This window comes from Dermochelys coriacea, chromosome 9 (genome assembly GCF_009764565.3).
Source record: "Dermochelys coriacea isolate rDerCor1 chromosome 9, rDerCor1.pri.v4, whole genome shotgun sequence".
Lineage (NCBI taxonomy): Eukaryota > Metazoa > Chordata > Testudines > Dermochelyidae > Dermochelys > Dermochelys coriacea.
In genome coordinates, this window is record NC_050076.1 from 52848364 (window position 1) to 52873229 (window position 24866).

The 24866-nt window shown below is 43.6% G+C and overlaps 1 protein-coding gene across 1 annotated transcript; it reads right to left on the reverse strand.

The window, feature by feature from the left end:
* Positions 1 to 16134: 16134 nt before the first annotated feature.
* Positions 16135 to 24107, reverse strand: LOC119861718 (alpha-1,4-N-acetylglucosaminyltransferase-like). The gene is made up of 3 exons (XM_038417182.2): positions 23972 to 24107; positions 17953 to 18389; positions 16135 to 16746 (listed from the first exon to the last, which is right to left on the reverse strand). Exons 1-3 carry the CDS (start codon positions 24105 to 24107, stop codon positions 16135 to 16137), a joined length of 1185 nt encoding a protein of 394 aa, XP_038273110.2.
* Positions 24108 to 24866: the final 759 nt, after the last annotated feature.

Sequence of the window (24866 nt, forward strand, 5' to 3'; positions counted from 1 at the left end):
CTAGGACACCGATCCACAAGCATTCAAGATCATTTTCTTCCAAGCGGTCAGTGACTTGGAAACAGGTGATGCCATTTTTGACGTAGTGTGCTACTCCCGCTTGCCTTTTGCCCACATGATCCTTTCAAACAGGTTATTATCACAGCAAAAAAGAGGTGATAATCGGCATGTACCTCTAAGGAGGGGGAATTTTTCTGATAGATATCCTTTTACTTTTATAGTTGCATTTGTCTTATACTCCAGTCCATATGCTATTTTAAAATTTAGGGCCTAACTCAAATGTAACTAGAGTTTAATAATTTTAATTTTAAGAACTGACTGTTTACTCTATCAAAAGCTTTTTCTGCATCAAGTGATAAAAATAGATGAGGCTCTTTGGTAGATTCTGAGAGGGTCTGGTCTAAAGCTCTGTGAACGTTATCCAATAGTTATCTGTTTAGTACAAACCCTGTCTGGTCTCTCATAATGTATCTAGGTAATTTTTTCAATCTGTTTGCTAGGACTGAAAGATATATTTGTGCAATTTGATTTAATAAGGAGAGGCCCTCTAAGATACACACTTGGATAAGTCCTTACCAGGTTTTGGGATAACTACAGTTTGTGCTTCTCTCCACAGATCTTTCTTTTGATAGTTCACTGAAGACATTTGTTAATTGTTGCATTAGATATACCCTAAACACTCTAACAATTCTGGAGGAAATCCATCAAGGCCAGGCCATTTACCATTTTAAGGGACTTAATAACCTCTAGTACTTCCTCTGGTTTAATATCTTCCTCCAGGGATTCTAGGTCTGCATGTTCTAGTTTTGATATGTTAGCTTTAGCTAAATATTCCTTTATCAGTTTATGGTCAGCTGACTCTAGGGAGTAAAGCTCCTATTGAGGCTTTTGCCAACTTGTCATATTTTTGAACGAGTTGCCAGTTGATTTGGAGTTTTCCAGACTGAAAGTATAATTTTACTTAAGTGTTTTTAGTCTGTTAGCTAGTAATTTATCACTTTTGTTCCCCTTTTCATAACACAATTGTTTTGTGTATCTGATCACCTGTTCAGCTTTGTCTGTGTGTAGTAAATCTAACTTGCTTGTGGCCTCTAATTTTTTTTTTAAATGTTCTGTGATTGATTTTTCTGCTATATCTTGTTTTTCAACCTCATTGAGTAATGTTTGCATTTCCTCTCTCTAACTTTAAGATAGGATTCTTTGTTAATTAAGCTGCCCCTAATCACTGCTTGGAAGGCCTACCACAGAGTGCTTTTTAAAATCTGGTCAGCATTGTTTTTCTTAAATTGCTTATACCTGATCTCTTGAACTCTTTTCTGATCATCTACTACTGGGGTGTTTAATCTCCATTTTTTTTTAGGTGTCTTCTTCCAGTTTCTAATAAGAAATGGTGCCATGAGTTGAACAGGAGATGCAGCCTTGCTAATCTGATGTTCCTGTATTAAGCAAAGATCTAGAGATTAGAATAATAAATTCTTGCATATATTCTCTCGGGTATTGAAAAGGAGTAGTCTCTTTCCTTTGGACTAAGACACCTTCAGGAGTCACACAAATCATATTTAGTCATTAAAGATTACAAATTGACTGAATTTTCTACTTTACTATACTGTTGTCTGTATCTAGAACACAATTATCACTTTCAATAATAACAGCTCCTTCTCTAAGATCTTCTAATCAGAGATAATTTTCTGAAAAAAAGGCATTTGACCTTGATTAGGAGCATAAATCCTAAAATTAGCAGTCTATCACCAACGGTGCCCTTAACTAGTAGACATCTGCCTACATTATCCATATATTTATTCTTTAATTTGAAAGATATGACTGGCAGTAATGATTGCTATTCCTCTTTTATTTGATGTTCCTGGAAAAATATAAGACATGTGAAACCAGTTACCTTTAAAGGATTTATGTTCCTATTTAAGGTGTGAGGTTTTGTTTTTGTTTTTTGTAGAAAACATATCTGGGGCCTCACTTTTAATAGCTTGAAAATCCTTTTTTTCCTTTTTAAATTACGGTTAGGACCGGTGGCATTTATGGAATTCAATTCAATCATATTAGCCATGATCAAAGAGATTTAAACTGTTATTTGGTAGATATAATTGTATGAAGAAAAAATAAAGCCAAATATTGGAATTTTTATCAATCAGAAATTTTTAGAATACAGATTTTTAATTGAAAGTCTGTTTGTGCCATTGGTACATCTCTCTCCTCACTGAAATCAAAAGTATTATTCAACATGAAATATCCATTTTCATTCTTTGGATCCAAAGAATTTTCGAGATTATTTTTTAATTTTAATTACTCCTTATCAATTTTCCTCCCTGTCAAGGTTGATTCCCCACTCTGGCACTTCAAGTGCAGAAAGTGGGGGCCCGCAAGGATTCTAAAAATTAATACTGGCCATTCCAGTCTTGTATTAAACTCCCAAGGTTACAGCTTCTCTCTGTCCTTGGATGGGTAGATGCTGCCACCACCCAAGTGCAAAACCCCCCTTTTGAGAACCCAGAAAGGTGCACTTAGGAATTCTTTCCTGTAGGATACCCTCAAGCTCTTTCACACACCCCGCCCCCCCGGGGAGGAGCTGAGAAAGAAAAACAAAGGAAATCAGCTATTGCCACCAGCTAATTAAACAACATACGCACAAACCTCTTAGGATGCCAAAAAAACCCGAAACAACCCCCCCCCTCCAATCCTGTGCTTAAAAAGGGTAAATTTTATTAAAAACAAAAAGAAAGAAAATACAAATGGAATTTAGACTTTGCTAGATTTAAAAACCCACTTACAAAAATTAAACATCAAGAATAACCTTCTTGAGTTCGACTTAATGGTTACAAGCAAAACCAAAGAGTTTGGGAGTTAGCATAGAGGAGTCCACAAGCCAATAAGAAATAAAAGAAATAACCCTAATCGTGTCTTCCTAAGCCAGTGGTGGGCAAACTATGGCCCGGGGGCCACATCCGGCCCTTCAGATGTTTTAATCCAGCCCTCGAGCTCCTGCCAGGAAGTGGGGTCTGGGGCTTGCCCTGCTCTGGTGCTCCAGCTGGGGAGCAGGGTCGGGGTCTTGCCACACTCCATGTCCCCCTTCTGGCTCCTACGCTGGGAACCACAGCCAATGGGAGCTGCAGGCGTGGGGCCTACGGATAGGGCAGCGCACAGAGACACCTGGCCGCATCTCCAAATAGGAGCTGGAGGGGGGACATGCCGCTGTTTCTGAGAGCTGCTTGAGGTAAGCGCTGCCCAGAGCCTGCCCCCCTGAACCCCTCCCGTACCCCAACCTCCTGCCCCAGCCCTGATCCCCCTCTCGCCTCCAAACCCCTCAGTCCCAGCCAGGAGCACCTTCCTGCACCCCCAACCCCTCATCCACAGCCCCACCCCAGAGCTTGCACCCCCAGCCGGAGCCCTCCTGTCCTCCAACCCCCAATTTCATGAGCATTTCATGGCCTGCCATACAATTTCCATACCCAGATGTGGCCCTTGGGCCAAAAAGTTTGTCCACCCTTGTCCTAGACATTCTCTGATTTACTTACATATTTGGGGTTTCAAATAAGTAGTCTCTAGGTATGATCTGATTTTTCATACCTGTCTTAAAGCTTTCTACAGCATAGTTTAGCCCTATTCCTGCTCTGCAACTCCTCTCTCTGGAGAACAACAGACAGACAAAGGGGAGTCTTGTTTCAATTTTAAAAAGTTCTAGCTTTCCCCTTGGCTCTTTTGGCCAGGTGCCCACTCCTTTTTATCTGTGGGCTTTTTTAATTCTCAGCAGGTTAAGCAAGTAGAGAACAGCTACCAAGAGGGATTTTATAGCTAACTGGCTTGCTGGGTGTCCATAAAAGGACCCTTCATTTATCACACTCCCCCTTATAACTTGATCTCCCTTTCCCTTTTTCATTTGTCACCAGTTGCCAACCAGCCTGTTCACCCCTCCCATGTAAAAGTAACACACTCACTATAAATACAGATGTCTGTCCTGCAGGGAGTCTGGACAGCCTTCCGCAAGGTTTACTCATTTGAGGGTGCTAATTCCTTCTCTTTATTCTATTGTATTACTATCCCTTGTGGGGAGCTTAAAGGGTGTCATCCTCCTCTACCACCTATGGGCTGGTCACTGAGCTTGCTTCTGCACCCCAACTCTGTTCATCATAAGGTCCATTAAGACCCTGCTTGATCTGGCTGAGGTACATTTAAAATCAGGTATTCTTACACACAGCACCACTGAGTGGCTGCACAGTATAATATCATTTAGCAGACCACTACAAAGGGGAAAAATCCATCTATATTTTATTATAATTACTTCTAACCAACTCCTAGCCAACCAGGCCAAAACCACTTTTCTGTGTTACATAGCTCCGACTTAAATATAACTTATTCTCTGACCCAGTGTTTGGTCATTTTTTTGCTTGTTCTAAAATACAGACATACATATTAGAGCAGTTAGATAACCAGACTTAAAAGATATCTTAAAAATCTGTCACATCTCTATAAAGTTTCATTAGCCTTTGTAGCTGGAAATTCTAATGTGGGTTAAAATCTACAAACTGTAAAATGTAGCAATTATTTAACCATTAAAATCAGGACATCAGCTGCAAGATTCTAAAATTCTGTTCTCAGTGTTTACAGTCATCCAGAATGGGATGGGATACCTGCAGTTGTACATTCCTACGGAGAATACTTCTGGGGGAATTCTGTGCCAAAAAATTAAAAATTATGCACCAAAAAATTAAAATTTTGCACACAATATTTTAAAACTCTGCAAAATTCTGCAATTTGTATTTGTCAAATAAATGGGGACGCTCCAGCCTGGCATTGGGGAGCACACGCCACTGGCTGCACAGAGGTGGGAGATCATTGTGCAACTCCCACCCCCGGACACGGACTCAGTGGTGAGGCTGAACCCAACCCTGACACAGTGCGAAGACGGGGCCTGCCCCAGAAATACTCCATGGCCTTGCCCCTCCATGCCAGGTGCACCAGGTAGGCTCAGCAAGGCAGGATCCAAGAGTGGTGGGGCTTAGTGTGGGGGGATCCAGGTGTGGGTTGAGAGGTTTCTGTGTGGGGTGATTGGGTGCAGGCAGCTCAGAGGGGGATCTGGGTGCAGAGGGGATCTGGATGTACAGGGGCTTGTTGGGGGTTCTGGTGCAATAGTAATGGGACTCTGGAGGGTGGTCCAGGTGAAGGTCATTGAGACTCAGCGGAGGGGGTCTGGGTGTCGGGGACTCAGTGGGGGTCCAAATGCTGTGGGAGTGGGGCTCAGTAGGGTGGGGATCCAGGTGCAATTGGGTAGGCTTTGTGGGATGGGGATCGGGGTGCTTATTGTGGTGGTCCAGGTGCAGGGGGAATGGGGCTCATCAGAGGGGTTCTGAGTGCAGGAGGGGTGAAGCTTGGCAGGAGGGTATGGTTATGAGGGGGTCTGGATGCACAGGGGTTGGGCGGATGAGGGAGCAGCTCCCTGTACAGGGATCCTTCCCCCTGCAGCTGAGGAGCGATGGGTGCAGGAAGCAGTGGGGGGAGTGGGGCAGTTTGCAGAACTTCCTGCAGTTGGGGGAGAAATCTGGGGGTGGGTCTGACCCAGCCCCAGATGCTGTGTAGAGGAAGAGGAAGTCCCATCCTCCCCAGCCCAGCCAAGACTAGCAGCTGAGCCTAGCACAGGGTAGGAGCCAGCAGCCGGGACTTCCCGAGTTCCGCTTCCTGCCCCAAAGTGATTTATCTCTCTGCCGGCTGCCCTGGACACCCAAAACATACTGTTGGGGAGGGTTGCATGACCACTCTTGTGACTTCCTTTTGCTGTGGGGAAGCAAAGAAATCTACAAAGGACATAAATTCCATGCATGCACAGTGGCGCAGAATTCCCCCAGGAGTAAGAGAAGATATTTAGAAAAAATGCTGTTTATAAAATATTACATATCATATTTTCAGATCAACTCTTAACACCAAGAGGACTGACAACAGAGGGTTGTGTAAAGCAACAGCATTTTACTAGGTGTGTCATGTGCAATAGTAACAAGTTGTCTAAGGAGGGCATGTTGTAGGGGATATCATAGAACCTAATCACATTAGCCACGCCATCAGGGGCTTGTTCACCTGCACATCTACCAATGTGATATATGCCATCATGTGCCAGCAATGCCCCTCTGCCATGTACATTGGCCAAATCAGACAGTCTCTATGCAAAAGAATATATGGACACAAATCTGATGTCAGGAATCATAACATTCAAAACCCAGTAGGGGGAACACTTCAACCTCTCTGGCCACTCAGTAAAAGATTTAAGGGTGGAAATTTTGCAACAGAAAAGCTTCAAAACCAGACTCCAGTGAGAAACTGCTGAACTTGAATTAATATGCAAACTAGATACCATTAACTTGAGTTTGAATAGAGACTGGGAGTGGCTGGGTCATTAGAAAGAAAAGGAGTACTTGTGGCACCTTAGAGACTAACAAATTTATTAGAGCATAAGCTTTCGTGAGCTACAGCTCACTTCATCGGATGCATTTGGTGGAAAAAACAGAGGGGAGATTTATATACACACACAGAGAACATGAAAAAATGGGTTTATCATACACACTGTAAGGAGAGTGATCACTTAAGATAAGCGATCACCAGCAGCGGGGAGGGGGGGGGAAAGGAGGAAAACCTTTCATGGTGACAAGCAAGGTAGGCTAATTCCAGCAGTTAACAAGAATATCTGAAAAGAAAAGGAGTACTTGTGACACCTTAGAGACTAACAAATTTATTAGAGCATAAGCTTTCGTGAGCTACAGCTCACTTCATCGGATGCAAGAATATCTGAGGAACAGTGGGGGGTGGGGTGGGGGGGAGAAATAACATGGGGAAATAGTTTTACTTTGTGCAATGACTCATCCATTCCCAGTCTCTATTCAAGCCTAGGTTAATTGTATCCAGTTTGCAAATTACTTCCAATTCAGCAGTCTCTCGTTGGAGTCTGTTTTTGAAAGTTTTTTTGTTGAAGGATAGCCACTCTTAGGTCTGTAATTGAGTGACCAGAGAGATTGAAGTGTTCTCCAACTGGTTTTTGAATGTTATAGTTCTTGACGTCTGATTTGTGTCCATTCATTCTTTTATGTAGAGACTGTCCAGTTTGGCCAATGTACATGGCAGAGGGGCATTGCTGGCACATGATGGCATATATCACATTGGTAGATGTGCAGGTGAACGAGCCTCTGATAGTGCGACTGATGTGATTAGGCCCTATGATGGTATCCCCTGAATAGATATGTGGACAGAGTTGGCAACGGATTTTGTTGCAAGGATATGATATAACCGCATTTGCTCCAACCCCTCAGACAGAGACAAACACCTACAAGATCTCTATCATGCATTCCTACAACTACAATACCCACCTGCTGAGGTGAAGAAACAGATTGACAGAACCAGAAGAATACCCAGAAGTCACCTACTACAGGACAGGACCAACAAAGAAAATAACAGAACGCCACTAGCCATCACCTTCAGCCCCCAACTAAAACCTCTCCAACGCATCATCAAGAATCTACAACCTATCCTGAAGGACGACCCATTACTCTCACAGATCTTGGGAGACAGGCCAGTCCTTGCTTACAGACAGCCCCCCCAATCTGAAGCAAATACTCACCAGCAACCACACACCACACAACAGAACCACTAACCCAGGAACCTATCCTTGCAACAAAGCCCGTTGCCAACTCTGTCCACATATCTATTCAGGGGACACCATCATAGGGCCTAATCACATCAGCCACACTATCAGAGGCTCATTCACCTGCGCATCTACCAATGTGATATATGCCATCATGTGCCAGCAATGCCCCTCTGCCATGTACATTGGCCAAACTGGACAGTCTCTACGTAAAAGAATTAATGGACACAAATCAGACGTCAAGAATTATAACATTCAAAAACCAGTTGGAGAACACTTCAATCTCTCTGGTCACTCAATTACAGACCTAAGAGTGGCTATCCTTCAACAAAAAAGCTTCAAAAACAGACTCCAATGAGAGACTGCTGAATTGGAATTAATTTGCAAACTGGATACAATTAATTTAGGCTTGAACAGAGACTGGGAATGGATGAGTCATTACACAAAGTAAAACTATTTCCCCATGTTATTTCTCCCCCCCACCCCACCCCCCACTGTTCCTCAGATATTCTTGTTAACTGCTGGAATTAGCCTACCCTGCTTGTCACCATGAAAGGTTTTCCTCCTTTCCCCCCCCCTGCTGCTGGTGATGGCTTATCTTAAGTGATCACTCTCCTTACAGTTTCAGAGTAGCAGCCCTGTTAGTCTGTATTTGCAAATAGAAAAGGAGTACTTGTGGCACCTTAGAGACTAACAAATTTGTTAGTCTCTCTAAGGTGCCACAAGTACTCCTTTTCTTTTTGCGAAAACAGACTAACACGGCTGCTACTCTGAAACCTGTCCTTTTGCAAGGCACTGAATTTAGCCATATAGAGTGGATATTTTTTTAAATTTGTTACTCTCTAAGGTGCCACAAGTACTCCTTTTCTTTTCTCCTTACAGTGTGTATGATAAACCTATTGTTTCATGTTCTCTGTGTGTGTATATAAATCTCCCCTCTGTTTTTTCCACCAAATGCATCCGATGAAGTGAGCTGTAGCTCACGAAAGCTTATACTCTAATAAATTTGTTAGTTTCTAAGGTGCCACAAGTACTCCTTTTCTTTTTGCGAATACAGACTAACACGGCTGCTACTATGAAATGGGTCATTAGACATATTGAATCTATTTCCTTAAGTTAAGTATCCTAACACCTTCTTGTCAACTGTCTAAATGGGCCATCTTGATTATCACTACAAAAGTTTTTTTCTCCTGCTGATAATAGCTCATCTTAACTAATTAGCCTCTCACAGTTTGTATGGTAACTTCCAACTTATCTGTATATATATATATGTTCCATTCTATGCATCCAATGAAGTGGACTATAGCCCGCAAAAGCTTATGCTCTAATAAATTTGTTAGTCTCTAAGGTGCCACAAGTACATTCAAAAACCAGTCGGAGAACACTTCAATCTCTTTGGTCACTCAATTACAGACCTAAAAGTGGCAATTCTTCAACAAAAAAACTTCAAAAACAGACTCCAACGAGAGACTGCTGAATTGGAATTAATTTGCAAACTGGATACAATTAACTTAGGCTTGAATAAAGACTGGGACTGGATGGGTCATTACACAAAGTAAAACTATTTCCCCATGTTTATTCCCCACCCCCCGTTGTTCCTCAGATGTTCTTGTGAACTGCTGGAAATGGCCCACCTTGATTATCACTACAAAAGGTTTTTCTCTCCAGCTCTCCTGCTGGTAATAGCTCACCTTACCTGATCACTGTCCTTACAGTGTGTATGGTAACATCCATTGTTTCATGTTCTCTGTGTATATAAATCTCCCCACTGTATTTTCCACTGAATACATCCGATGAAGTGAGCTGTAGCTCGTGAAAGCTTATGCTCAAATAAATTTGTTAGACTCTAAGGTGCCACAAGTACTCCTGTTCTTTTTGCGGATACAGACTAACACGGCTGCTACTCTGAAACAAGTACTCCTGTTCTTTTTGCGGATACAGACTAACACGACTGCTACTCTGAAACCAGCTCAGTAGATATCAGACCAATTCTAGTAATAAATCCTTTATTGATATCCAAATTAGTGAAGCTCCCGAATTGCCTTGTGAGCTCCCTCCAAGGAACACTGCCCATAGGTAGGAATGATCAGTTCCTATTGTCTAGCCTGAGCAAAACAACTTTGGTATGCTCCCTTGAGTCATCAGTTTAGCCATAAACAAATCTAATGTCCTTGAACCATTATTCTTTCCCTACAAAAAACCTTACTCATGCTCAAGTAAGTGTTCTGATGCCTGGATCCAAAATCTGTGGCAGTTCCACTGGGACTTCATCGTCTCCTGACTGATCAAGCTGGGGGCTCTGCCTGTCTCCAGCACTCCGGATCCTCAGCTACCACTACCACCTGGGAACCCCGATCAATTCAAGCTTCACAGAGTGGTGAGAACCCAGTCCTCCCCCCCCCCGCTCCGGTACAGCCTTTTGACCCTGACTTGTGTGATCAGTTATAGTTTTCTAAACTTGACTTTTATAATCAAATTTAAGTTAGATTTAATATTATAACTGTTTTATTTGTTTGCCTCCCCTATGGTTATTTCCTGGCAATAAATAACTTTCATGGTTAAGCTGGTTGTCTCTCTCTCTCTCTTCCCCCCTTCCCCCTTGTGGGTGTTCTTTGGCTTCCCCATTCACTCTGCAGCAATGCTCATCATACCTAAGCTAAAGATCCCTGCAGCACCCAAAAATCCTGTGGTGGTTGCTCATCAAGTGGGTTACTACCAGAACAATTGTAATGTGAAAGTGGGGATAGGGATGGGCTGAACCTGGGACATATGAGGGTGGCAGATTGAAAGTGCTGCTCAACCTAGCCTACTCAGGCATATTCTATTCTTGTGCGGTGCCCAAGGCACATGAGGGTGACAGCTTGGAGGTGCTGTTTAACCCAGTCTACTGAATCCAAGGCCTTATGAGGGTGACAGCTTGGAAGCCTACTCAATCCAGGGACATATAAGGGGTCAGCTTGGGAGTGCTGAATAACCCAGTGTGATGTTTAACTGGTGTTATCTGGACTGGTGATTTGCTAGGTCACTCCAATCCTTGACTCTGGGAGCCAACCTTACCCTGATCTGTTGTGAGAACCCCCACTCCTGGGCTGTTCACACCCAGCCTCTGGCATGTTCACACCCAGCCTCTGGCATGTTCACACCCAGCCTCTGGAATGTAAGCTGCTCCCAGCGACCTGCAAGCAAATGAGACTAGCCAATATCTCTGGTCCCAGACACAACTCTAGGAACCTCCTCCAGTTATGCCTGTTGGACACTGCAAGCTTATATGAGTTCATCAATTTAACAAAGAAATTGATATGTTCCAGCCTTGTTATTCCAAGGGGAGTCTCTGACACACTTCATACCAAATGCACTGCTTCAGGTAGAATAAACAAACGGATTTATTAACTACAAAAGATAGATTTCAAGTGATTATAAGTCAAAGCACGAGAAGTCAGATTTGGTCAAATGAAATAAAAGCTAAATGCATTCTAAGCTGATCTTAACATTTTTGGTGCCCTTACAAACTTAGATACTTCTCACCACAGGCTGGCTGGTTGCGCTTCAGCCAGGCTCTCCCCTTTGATCAGAGCTTCAGTTGCTTGGTGGTGGTGTCTGTACATAGAGGTGGAAGAGAGAGAGCTTGGCAAACGTCTCTCTCTTTTATCATATCCTTTCTTCCCTTTTGGCTTTGCCCTCCCCTTCAGAGTCAGGTGAGAATTACCTTATCGTAGTTTCTGACTGACCAAGGGAAGGGGGGTGACTCACTCTAGAGTCCAACAGATCCTTTGTTGCTGCCTAGGCCAGTTCCTGTAACCTGTGTTCCCGTGAGATTGGGCTGGGTTTGTCCCATACATGTCCTGATGAGGTGTGAACTGCCCCTCTGTTCCTGAAGTTTTGCCTGGGCTTGTTTTAAACTATGAGGACAAACTTTCAGCCTCAGAACTATATACATGAAATTACAACCTATAAAATTACTATAACAACAATGCTCAGTGCATCATAAACCTTCTGAAGACCCCCCACATGACAAATTTTGCATTGGTTACCACACAATCATATTATAAGGATGAACATGGAGGTACAGGGTGTTCCCCCAAGGTACAGAGTGTCACAATGGCCTCACCCCTAGCTGGAGCCCTCACCCTCTCCCGCATTGCAAACTCATGAGCCAGCTTGATGAAAATGAGCGAGTGAATGAGGGTGGAGAGAGTGAGTGACAGAGGGAGGGGGGATGGAGTGAGTGGGGGCGGGGCCTCGGAGAAGGGGCAGGGGCGGGGCAAGTGTGTTCAGTTTTGTGCAATTAGAAAGTTGGCAACCCTAGTGTACATACTCTCCCTAGTTAATTCTACTGTAATTGATGAAGAGGAGAAAAGGCTACAGATTGCACTCTGCTTGTTAGCCGCTTTGTTTACAAAAGATACCATATCACAAATGGAAAACATTTGATAATGGATTATTAAATTGGCATCCCCTGTGCATCCCCTGTGTTTGGATTTCTAAACAGCCTTTCAAGCAGAGCAGGAAGGGATTTGCCTTTTAGACTTCTTAGAAGTCCGGGTTTGAAAGGATTTGAATTAACACTGGGAAAGAATCCAGCTTACATTTCTTTCTAAGTAAATGTAATCCCCTAATAAAAGGCCAGGAGACTAAATGGTGGGAAGACCTTCTGCTGTTTTGGCTTGCAACTCATACCACAGGAAAGACGGGGGAGGGTTTGTTTGTACCACAGAGTGGAGGGAAGCATCATGGTGAATAACAGGGCGTGATGGGACAGTATAGTGAACAATCTTGTCATTCTTCTCTGGGTGTAGTTACACTGCAGCTGGAGGTGTAATTTCCAGAACAGGTGTAATTCTTTAGGGATGAGACCCCGAGGCCTGCAGATCCTGGAACAGCTGATAGTCCCACATCATCACCAGGAGCCCATGCAAAGCCACAGCCAGTACTCCTTGGGGAATTCTGTGCTACTGCGTACCTGCATAACTAATGAGTCCCGCATATTTTTTATTTTTTTGCTCCAAAAAAAAGCTTCTGTCAAAATGTTGTTGCAGTTCTGCCTTTTTCCCACCAGATGGTGCTATGGCACAAGAACAGCAGTAGCTTCCGGCAGAAAACAACTTCTGTAGTTCTGCTTTTTGCCCACAAGAGGTCGCTGTGTTGATAAACCAAAGCAGCAGCTCCTGGCCTGCTAAGGAAGAGAAAGTCTACCTTCTTCACAGCACCTATCACGTCAGGAGACAGGGGCTATGGGGAGACAGACAGCATGGGGTGGTGGTCAGGGGTCAGACAGTGGCTCATGAGGGCTAGTGGGAGAGGACAGACTGGGGCAGGGACTGAATGGGAGTGGAGGCACAGAGCAACAGGTGGGAGAGAGGTGCAGAGCCACATGGTAATGGGGGTTGGGGTGCAGCGCTACATAGGGACAGGGGGTGGCTGGGTGGGGGCCTAGAGACACATGGGGACAGGGGGAGGGGTACAGGGACACATAGGGACAGGGGAGTGGCTGGGTGGGAGCACAGAGACACATGGGGATGGGGGAGAGAGCTACATAGGGAGAGGGGGTGCAGGGCCATATGGGAATGCAGGAGTAGATGTCTGAGTAGGGCTGGAGGGACACATGTGGACGGGGCTACAAGGACACACAGGGGTGCAGGAACACAGTGGGACATGGGCAGATGTGCCTGACTGAATGGGAGAGGCAAGAGGTCAGCCAGGGTCTGCACAGGGGAAGTTATGTAACAATCCCTCCTCACCCCTGCTTTCCCTCCCAAAAACCCTGTTCCATACTTTTCCCACCCGTACCCAACAACTTTCCAAGTTCACACCCTGACTCCTTCCCAGCAATTTACGTCACTCTCCCTCAGCTCCTCCATTACCCCTGACTCCCCCAAGCCTTTTCACTGCTTCTGAGGAGTGCGGGGAATACAGTTCTGTATTGTAGTTTAAATGAATTATTACTCAGAGTTCTGTATTAATATGCCTAGTAAGGAATCTATTTGTCAAAAAAATATTCCTGAATCTTTTTTGTTGCCTGTATTGTTACAGACATACTTACTGACAGGTATTTTGAAATAAATAATGAAAAATAATTGAAACTGGTATGATTATACTGTGTTATTTTGACAAATAAAATATGCAGAATTTTGCGGAATTTTAAAATATTGTGTGCAAACTTTTAATTTTTTTGTTGCAGAATTTTTAATTTTTGGGCACAGAATTCCCCCAGGACTAAGCCAGGGAGCAAGGTGGAGAGTCGGAGCTGCAGGAAGTACTGCTCAAGTGACCCAGAGTGACAATACCCTGTGGCCCTTTGATTGACCAGGAGCCCTATTTAACCCTGGAGGCTGCCCCAGGAAGCTGATTGGGCAGCCATGTAGATTTTGGGTCTGCTTTGACTCCAGACCTCATCTTGTTGCCTGCTCTCCATCCTCTGATCTCAGCCTGACCCTGACCCTTGCCTTCTGACTGCAGCCTGGTGCTATCTCTGGTCTCTGACCATGGCCTGACTTCAATCACAACTCTTATTTATTGAACCTGGTCTAGTGATTCCTCTGATCACTATCACTGCCATGTGGATCCCAGCCCAGCTGTAACAGCTTGGCCACACTGCCTGTGCCGTGTGTCTTACATTACATAAATGTACATGTGTTACCACTGATTGAGCTAACATATTAAAAATAGCAGTCTAGACACAGCCTGGCAGAGGCTAACTGCCTGTGGATGTACCAAGGGTCATGCTTTCTCTGCCCCAATGCATATTTAATTATTCATACAAACTTGACCAAGCTTCACGAGGAGAGACTCTCATATCAGAATACCCCATAGTTAGGGCTATGATTTTGTCTTGGAAGTCATGGGATCCATGAGTCCCAGAGACCTCTGTGACTTGAGCCCATGGCGCCTGGGAATTCCTTGCCGCCTGTAGAGGCTGGGAACTGCGAGGTCCTTGGGAGCTCCCCAGGTGCCCCGCAGCTTGTAGCCACTGCGGGTGGCAGGGGAGCTCTGGGAGCTCCGAGCCAGGGCCCCCTCGGGTAGTGTGGGGCCCCTGAAGCTCCCCATTTTGTCATGCATATTTTTAGTAAAAGTCAAGGATAGGTCATGGGCTTCTGTGAATTTTTCTTTATTGCTGGTGACCTGTCAATGACTTTTACTAAAAATATGAGTGCAAAATCTTAGCCTTATCCATAGTTCAGAGGTTTGGACACACATCTAAGAGGTGGGAATCCTAGGTTGCAATCCCTTCCCCTTACCAGGCATAGGGGGGAATTGAACTGGTGTCCCCTTCACCTGGTGTGAGTTCCCTAACCACTGAGCTAAAGGTTATAAGAGAGGTCTCCTTCCCCTGCCCATTTTGTGCTGAGTTAGGAGTGCTCAGAGCACACCTACCAGACTGGGCCCTGCAGGCAGCGCATGTGAGTAGAGGCAGAAACATAGGTGCCAAGGGAACTTAAATCATGAGTTCAGCACCTACAGCGTTAGGCAGTAGCTGAATGGGGGTTTCGTGGATTGCAATAGTGCCTAAAACTTGGCTTTAGATGCCTAGATTCCTTTGTGGATCTTGACCTTCATCTCCATGCCTTGGTTTTCCAGCTGTACAATGGGAAGAATAGCACTTCCCATCCTCACAAGTTGTTGGGAGACGAAATTCAATAATTTAAGTGAGCAGCCCAAATGCTGTAAGAATAGGGCCATATAAGTACTTAGAGAGATATATTAAGAAACAGTGTATAAACACAACCCCCTTTCCTCTTCACTCCATCCAGGAAGCTTGAAGGAGGCTTTAGAGGGGAATACAAATTCAGTGCCATTGGAGTGGGTTAGATATTTTATATATGTGTGCATTTAAAATGTCACTGCCCAGAAGGTAGGGTACATAGCTGAAGCAGAAGAGAGGAAAAATAAACAATGTTAATGAACACTTGGAGTGGGGGAAGTTTGGGCTGTGATTGATTAATATAACTGAACATTGATATTACAGTAGCACTGAGAGGGCTGAGACAGCTTGGGGCCTCTTTACAAAAAGTACTGTACAAGCACACAGCAAATGACAGGGAAAAAATTCCCAAAGAATCTAAGGAGCCAGATTTTTAAAGGCATTTAGGCCCCTAAAGATGCAGATAGATGCCTAATGGGATTTTCAAAAGCACTTATTTGCATCTGTAGGCACCAAATACCTTTGAAAATCTGACCCTTGGGTTTTCAGTTGATCTTTGGCTCCCAAAGCCAACGTGATTTTTGAAAATGGGATTCAAGCTCCTAGATCACTTAGATACTTTGGAAAATTTTATCCTAAAGGACAAAACATACTTATAATGGGTGATGACATGATATTTACACCCCCACCTTCCTACACATTTCATTAGGTCCTGGGAAAACTTGGTAGAAGAGGTGGTTTCTTAGAGGTTCTCTCCTACAAAGTGGTCTGCAGACAGAAAATGGCTGAGTCACATTGTGCAGTTTATTTTAGTCACAGGACTATCAGGGCTGGAAAGGACACCTCGTTCTGCTAGATCCAGTCATTCAGTCTTATTTCGTTGCATATGACCACTGCCTCCTGTGCCTTGAATAAGTGCCTTATAAGTGGTGGGGCAGTATGTTTTGTACAGATTTTCCACTAATGTGTTACTTCCTGCAACCACAGTCTTGTGTTCCTTGTTCATGAAGTTCCACAGGTGCAAAGCATAGGAGCCATTGAAGTCAGGGCTTGTATCCCAGACCCTGTAGTACTGCCTCCATGCTGGGTACGGGATGGGGTAGAAATGCTGAGGATGTAAGAAGGAAATGTTCTGACAGCTCTGATCCTCCACATTATGAAAATTGGTCAGGTTGCACAAGGCTTGCAGCCTCCTCGTCATTAAGAGGGGACCTTGGTTTCCCCAAATGCGTCCATTGTAGTTTTGAACAAAATCTTTCATGCAATCCCAAATGAACCAGTGATGGTGAGGAAAGCCAAAAATCCCATTGCTGGAGAACTGGGAAGCCTGGGCTGCCAGGAAGTTTGTCACTGGAATAGGCCTGATGGAAATGACATCTGTGTCCATGTAGATCCCACCGTATTTCCAGATGAGTGCAAGTCTGCTGGCATCAGAGCTGATATGAACCCAGTGCTTTTCTTGGGTTGCGTTTACCTGCAGAGTTGGAAAGGGATCATAAAGATGCAATGGACTCCACTTCGAAACACCTGATCCCATTAGCTATATATTCTATAAAACTTTCAGTGTCTATCCTTACTTTAATCCCTTTAAAAGTAATGGCTGATTTTCTTTTTCAGCTATGAAACTTTGCTGGAAAAAGGCAAAAGCAGATGTAGGTTTTGTTCAACCTGATTCTACAAGTGTTTCCAAGGTGCAGTAAACTCCAAGGAAACATGCAAGAATTACGAAATAATGAGAATATGAATCATGAACTGTAATTTCCACAAAAACAACCTTGTCCCATCTCAATTTACACACTCACTGTCTGATACCAAGCCCATGGGAATCAATTGAAAGATTGTCATTGACTTCAGTGGGCTTTGGAACTCACCTTTCCTGGCAATCTCTAAAGAGGATAAAAAGTAAGAGAGAAATTCAGGCCTTGGTTATGCTGGTGCACAGAGGACTGGTGTAGCAGTATAGCAGCCAACTGCCTGATTATTCTCCAGACTCTCCACTTTCATTTAAAAATAAAATAAAGAAGTCCTTGACTGTAATGGTTGCCAACAGACCCATGAAAACATGAAGCAAGTGCAAACTAATGCAGTGATGCCTGCCTGAGTTTTCAGACAGGACTCAAAGGACTCAGAACAAAAACCCAAAAGGGTGTGAACTCCCTGAACAACAGTTCTGAGAGGTGTGGGTGGAGCTTGGAAGACCATCACTGCCTTTCCCGCCCCCAAATTGACCTCTGAATGACCCTCTCACTTCTAGAGCTTGTCCCCCGACATTTTCATTGCTGTGTCTGACACCTTTAACAAGCACTGAAATCATTTTTCCCAAACAGTAAATGCTTACTTTAAATTTATGCTGACTAAAATTTTTCAAATACAACTTCTTTATAAAAAAATTGCCTTTTAAAAAAAGATGTTGATTAACCATTTTGATAAAATATGGTTATCAAAATCATTACTGACATGTTCCATTTGCAATAACTCCTGTCATCAAGAAATGGAAAATGTCCATAACAATTTCTATAAATATTTTGACTAATGCATGGCAAATCTTCATGAAACAGGGATCCATATTGAATGCAACAAAACAAGAACAGCTTTAGAACTTCAAAACAATGTGCAAAAATGTTCTTTTAATTTTCTACCACCTCTACTTTAAATCTTGTTCAAAAACATTTCCTCTCACCTTATGATACCATGGCAGCAGAGGAGTCTCCTGGAACAAAGTTTCCATCTGGAAAGGAAAAATGAAGACATTCTTCATAGCAGATAAAAGTGAGAAGGCTACGTAAGTGGAATTTGAATCCAGCCATGTGCTATTGTTCAGCCCTTTCATGAAGAAAACAACAGGTCTGTCATGGTAGATCCTGGCAGCAGATTCCACAGAACATGAAACCAACGGAGGAGGCTCAAGGCGATCTGTGGTCTCCACAAAGATGATGCTTCTCCTCTGGCTCATAACATCCTCTTGCGTCAGGAATTGCTTAGAAATAGGCATGCATGGTAAGACGCAGCCAGACTGCAGGGTGATTTCATACAAAATGGCAAAGACAAAGACAAAAAAGAAACAGAGCACTATTTGGATCTCCTTCAACATCCTTGCTTTTCCTTGGACATCTGAGTCTTAAATAACAAACAAAGTCAATGTTAGTGGTTCATTGTTTATCCCAGGAAAAAGTGTGACAGGAAAGGATTTCAAAAATTATTATGACCTTTGATTATTTTGTATGTGGTTGCCAGTGTATTATGTAACTGGTGAATTAAGAGTTAAACCAAATCACATACCTGAATTGGCATCAACCTCTTTGACTCAGGCAGTTTATCATAGAATATCAGGGTTGGAAGGGACCTCAGAAGATCATCTAGTCCTACTTCCTGCTCAAAGCAGGACCAATCCCCAATTTTTGCCCCAGATCCCTAAATGGCCCCCTCAAGGGTTAAACTCACAACCCTGGGTTTAGCAGGCCAATGCTCAAACCACTGAGCTATCCCTCCCCCAAAAAAGCCTTATGAAAAAGGCTTGTCAATTATCTGTGAGTTGGAATCCTGAAGTTTGCAGTCCTCAAACCAGAAGAGTTCTCCACTGAACTTAATGGAACTCAGTGGCAACGAAAAGGGACTTACATCATAACAGGAAGGAGAAACTGACAGGAATCTAATTGAGTGGCACAAGCAAGGTACCCTACTGAGCTAAGATATGGTGGGTGTTTGATGAAGACCCAATTAAAGATGCCAATAACAGAACAACTTCCTGGTTTGTCTTGGGAACTCCATAAAAGGGAGCAGAAGAGTCAACAGTCACTCACACCTTTCAGATCATATGAGATCCCAAAGGAAGTGGGTAGTGTATTTTTGTATATATATTTTCACTATGGGGCACTTGGTTTCTTCTAATATTACCAGTCTACTTGGCTGTGCAGTTCCTGTGGAATCTAGGGTTATTATCCATTTGCACTCCATTTTATTTTGGCTGCATGAAGTGAAAAATAAATGCACAGGCCAAATTCAGCATTGCTGCACAACCCCACAGAATGTGAGTAGATCAGAAGTTGCTTCATGAGGGAGGCAGAATTTGGCCCTATATCTGGACTGCACTGTGTTTCAGGTGCGTTCACTCTGGGTGTGCCAATTGATTGCATGTTACCAGTGCATATTTATTATAGACAAATCTGCCAATGCTCATTAGCCAGCCTGAGATTTTGAACAGCAGCCTCAGTGCTTAAGGAGGACACTTGTTTTATGTTCAGGATAAGGATGCAAGACAGAAAGTGATACACACCTGGGCTCCCATTACAGTGTAGGGCATGAGGGTGATTGTTTGACAGTTGTGGATTTGAGGTGTCTGAAGGGGAAATCTGCAGTAACCATCTATAGTATTCGTAAAGCCTGTGAGTTAACTGAGTAAATTGTACTTCTATTAAAGATAGGAGATACACCCATATTTCTTTATCTGGTAACTTGTCTTATTAACTAATCGGATCAGAATATAGACAAAGCACCATGTACTGCACACCAATTATCAGACACAGATGAACAAGATATGTTGGGGAAGAGTCAACATGGCTTTTTGCCAAGGGAAATCATGCCTCACCAACCTATTAGAATTCTTTCAGGAGATAAACAAACATATGGTCATGGGGGATCCAGTTGATACTGCATACTTGGACTTTCAGAAAACCTTTGAAAAGATCCCTCACCAAAGGCTCTGAAGCAAACTAGGCAGGCTTGGGATAGGAACAAAGGGTAGGAAGAAATGGCCAGTTTTCACAGTGGAGAGACATAAATAGCAGGGTCACCCTGAAGAATCAGCACTGAGACCGGTGCTGTTCAACATATTCATAAGTGATCTGGAAAAGGGGGTAAACAGTGAGGTGGGAAAGTGTGCAGATGATACAAAATTATTCAAGATAGTTAAGTCCTAAGCTGACTGCAAAGAGTTACAAAGGGCTCTCACAGAACTGGCTGACTGGGCAACAAAATGGCAGATGAAATTCAGTGTTGATAAATGCAAAGTAATACACACTGGAAAACATAATCCCAACTATATATACAAAATGATGGGGTCTAAATTAGCTGTTACTACTCAAGAAAGAGAGCTAGGAGTCATTGTGGATAGTTCTCTGAAAACATCCAATCAATATGCAGCAGCAGTCATAAAGGCTAACACAGTGTTAGGATCCAATTAGAAAGGGATAGATAATAAAACAGAAAATATCATAATGCTGCTATATAAATCTATGATATGCCCACACCTGAAATACAGCATGCAATTCTGTTTGCCCCATCTAAAAATGATATTTTAGAATTGGGAAAAGTACAGAGAAGGGCAACAAAACTGATTGGGGGTATGGAAAAGCTGTCAAATGAGAGATTAAAAAAATAGGGATTGTTCATTTTAGAAATGAGATTACTAAGGGTGGATATGATAGAGGTCTATAAAATCATGAACGGTGTAGAGAAAGTGAATAAGGAAGTGTTATTTACCCCTCACATAATACAAGAATCCAGGGTCACCCAATTAAATTAATAGGCAGCAGGTTTAAAACAAACAGAAGGAAGCACTTTTTTTGCACAACACACAGTCAGCCTGTGGAACTCATTGCCAGAGGACATTGTGAAGGCTAAAAGTATAACTGCATTAAAAAAAGAATTATATAAATTCATGCAGGATAGGTCCCTCAGTGACTAATTGCCAAAATTGTGAAGGATGTAACCCCATACTCTGGGTGTCCATAAACCTCTGACTGGCAGAAGTTGGGAGTGGACTCAATAATTGCCCTGTTAATCCCCTTTGAAGAATCTGACACCACATACTGTTGGAAGACAGGCTACCAGGCTACATCAACCATTGGTCTCTCCCAGGCCATTCTTATGTTCTTAAGCTACATCAAAACTCTACTGTGAGGTCCCTGGATGCTCTGGCATGTTGGTGGAAATTCAGCCGCCCCTGGATTGTTTATTTGGATGTTAAATTCACTTTGCTCTACGTTGTTCCCACCTATTCAGTTTTCAGTAAGCCACTGACTGCTGAAACGACACTGGAGAAATTGTTCAGGGGAAGCTAGAGGGTTTGGCAATGATTACACTGTAGCAAGAGATAGGAAGGATACAGTTCCCTATAGGTTCTGGAGGAAAAAAGGGCAGGTCTTGTTTGCAGCCTCAATGTGAAGGCAGAAGGAGAAGGAGTCAAATATGTTTATATGTATGTGCATGCACCCTGTGTTTATGTTGGTGCATGTGTGTGTGTGTGTGTGTGTACATGTGGTTTAGAATCTCAGAGTCACATACAAACTTTCCTTTTATTTTTTTTTCTTTCCTTTCCAAGTCTTCATTCCCACTTAGCTAAATATTCATCCCAAACGGCTGATGCTGGAGGAGCTGGACCTTCCAATTCCATTGTGAAAGATGGTGCCCAGCCTTCCAATGCCTGATGTGTTTGGGGCTTCAGGGAAGGTGAGGGGGAGTGTGTACAGCTGACTCAGCAATCAACCAGCTTCAACTTTTCAAACAGACCGTAGTGCACTGTAGAGCGCTGTACCTCCAGCAGCCTGTACTTGTCATGTAAATACAATTTGCCAGTGAGACCTGGAGAACAATGAACCAAAGGGTGGAAAGGACATGAGAAATAATAAATAGAGGTAGGTATGTTGACCCTCAAATACAACCTCTCTGTGTCTCTCTCACACATACCCCTTCCGTAACATTTCTAGTTCTTGTAAAATGCATAAACTTAGGGTGAAGTTCTGCCTCCACAGAAGTCAAAAAGAGTTTTTTCATCAACTTCAATGGGGCCAGGATTTCACCTTTAGTCTTTTAGAATTTTAGTTCCCAACTAAACTGAATTGCTCACACATATGAAGATGGAGATTTTGTTCTTCCAATGAAGTTGGGGTGTTGGAGCACTGTCTCTGCAGCTATTAAAATTTTAAAGTCTTGGCTCCATTTTCTTGGTAATGTTAGCTTGAAGCAGAAGACCAAGCATTTGCATTGATTAAAAATAGGAATATCAAAATATTCTCATTTCTGAATCCATATTTCCCATTTCATGGCCTAAAAATCTGATGTCTCAATTCTTTCTGAGTACCCCAGCAAAATAAATTTCAGAATACTCCAGAAGGCAAATTGTGGAAACAGAATAAGCCGACATGCTGCAGAACCAAACATTAAAAATACATCCCAGCCATTAAATAGATTACCCTGTCAAATGGTTGCTTTTTCTTGTGCATCAGACAACATGTCGACTTGCTGGCCCTCCTTGACAAGATATTTCTTTTCTCTTGGTCATTTCAGTATTTCAAACACAATATGTAAAAGTGGATGAGGCTGTGAGAAATGTAGCAAGAATGCCAAGCTGTTACAGCACTGGTAACATTGTGTGATAATTCCCTCAACTCAGTCTGTGAAATACGTGTTAAAGAAAGGTACAATCTAATTGCCAGTAAATAATACAATTTTATGTAGACAACTTCCATAAGTGGAGGGGCAAGTCAGTTGGCCCACTCATTATATCTAACATTTGTCATCTTACCAACAGTTGTGACAATTATACTTCTGCAACGTCTAGGAGGTATCATGGATCATGAGATGCTATATGGGAAGCTCTGCCATTAACAGGCTGACGATAACTTTTCTCATCAGACAAAGGCAGTGTTTGAGGAGACCCTGGAACCTGAGTGAAAACATTTCGCTCAGACTCTGGCCAGGTATGACAGAGGTGATGCTGGTAAGAAGAGGGAAGAAGTTTGAGGAACTGTGAGGAACTACAACCTCAGTCTCTATTTGGAGCACCGACTCCTTATAGCCAAAGGTGCAATACCACGTTGGGGTTCTTTTGGTGACTTCACTGGTCCTGGGTAAGAGGGGGCACTGCTTTAACTCAGCCGGTATAGTTAAAAAATACCAGTTGCTTCATCTTTTGTGCTTTTATTTTATCTTCTTCATCTGGCTCCACTCCCCTTTTCCAGATTTTCCTTTCCGATCTCAGGCACCATTACTGAGTCTCCCTTCTTACATTGCCTTCAGGATGTGACTCCTCTTTTCCTTCTTCATCCTGCCAGCCCTTTGGGTCCATCTCTCTCACACCCTGAAGTGTCTACTCTACCTCCTCCCCTGCATTTGCTGCTTCTCCTTTCTTCCTGTTTTCTCCTCAGATTCTGTCCCCAGCTGGGACAGGGCCCTTTCAGCAGCACCCTGGTCATGGACATTGCTGCAGCCTTAAGAAGCTGCAGGCCCAGCGGGAGGCAATTATGAACTTCTGTGGGGGGGGGATTGTAAGCACCTGTGTGGTGCTAATGGGGTAACTGGGAGGATACAAGTGGAAGGAAGAGGAAGCTCAGAGGGGGAGCTTGGGCAAAGGAGTGACGGTGGCATGGAAGCCTCCCCTTGCTGCAAGCCTGCATTACATTGTTACTGTGTAAGAAGGGAATCGCTACACACTTTGGTGACAGATAACAACACGGGGTGGGGGGAGGTGTTTGTGGCCATGAGGCCACACAAACTGGCCAGGCAGCTGAGTACACGGGGTAATGGTGAAGGCACCCTGTGACACCAGCTCAAGAGCATAGTTCTCTTTTCTAATGTAACCAGTCATTCTCTCTCTCTGTCCCACTCTCCGACTCACACCCAGCCATGCACCACCTCCACTCCCACATCAGGCTTGGAGAGTTGACCAGATGCCTACTAGCCACAGGACTCATCCTACTTACCAAAGAAGGCTGTGGAAGGGCCCCAACTGTCCTGAGCAATCTTCCTGGTGAATAGCTGCTGAGGAAATGCGGAGTGTGCTGTGTAGTACTGGGGTGCTATCTTTAGAGCCTGCTCTGAATCTCGGCTTTTCTTCATTGGGGCCAGGAAGCTCTGTGACTCTCTTCTCAGGAAATTGCCACTGAATTCTGCTTTGGGGAAGAGACTAGGGACCTGGCCCATATGTCCTGAAGGCTCCCCGAGTTCCATGCAGATCTCAGGGATCTCTCAGAGGCAAGGGGCCATTGTGTCCCTGCATCTTTTGGGGGGCCATCTGTGACTCCACTCCAGGTCTTTGTCAGTGCTGCCAGTGACTCCCCCAGTCAGCATCTATCCCTAGAACCCTATTGTGAAGGGGTTCCCCAACGCAGAGAGCTCAGCATGAAAGTTAATACAGCTGGATGTGGTGGGGACATGCATCTCACAGCTCCAGTCTTTCTGCCCCATTGCTGCCTGATCCCCAATCACAGATCCCCAGAGCCCTGGAAAGCCCTCCATGAGTCCTGGGAAGGGGGGAATTGCTGTTGGGTGGGAGAGAACCATGCACATTGAGTTCCTGTGCACATGGTTCATCTGAGCATGATATGCCTCTAGTATATTTGTGTTTTCATAACTGTTTGATTGTATTTGCTTTAAAAAATAATTCAGACTCTCCACAGAATATGAGACAGAGGTGGGAGGGTCGAATATATTCGGAATAATGCCTCAGAATTCCCCAAAGGTTCCTGACAGGCTTAATTATAACATATAAGTCTAGAATTGAATGGGTAGGTCAATGCATAATGCCTTGGCTATCATATATATGCTGGGGGGGGGTTCCCTCCCTTGTTTGACCATTTCAAAATATTGTGGGATATT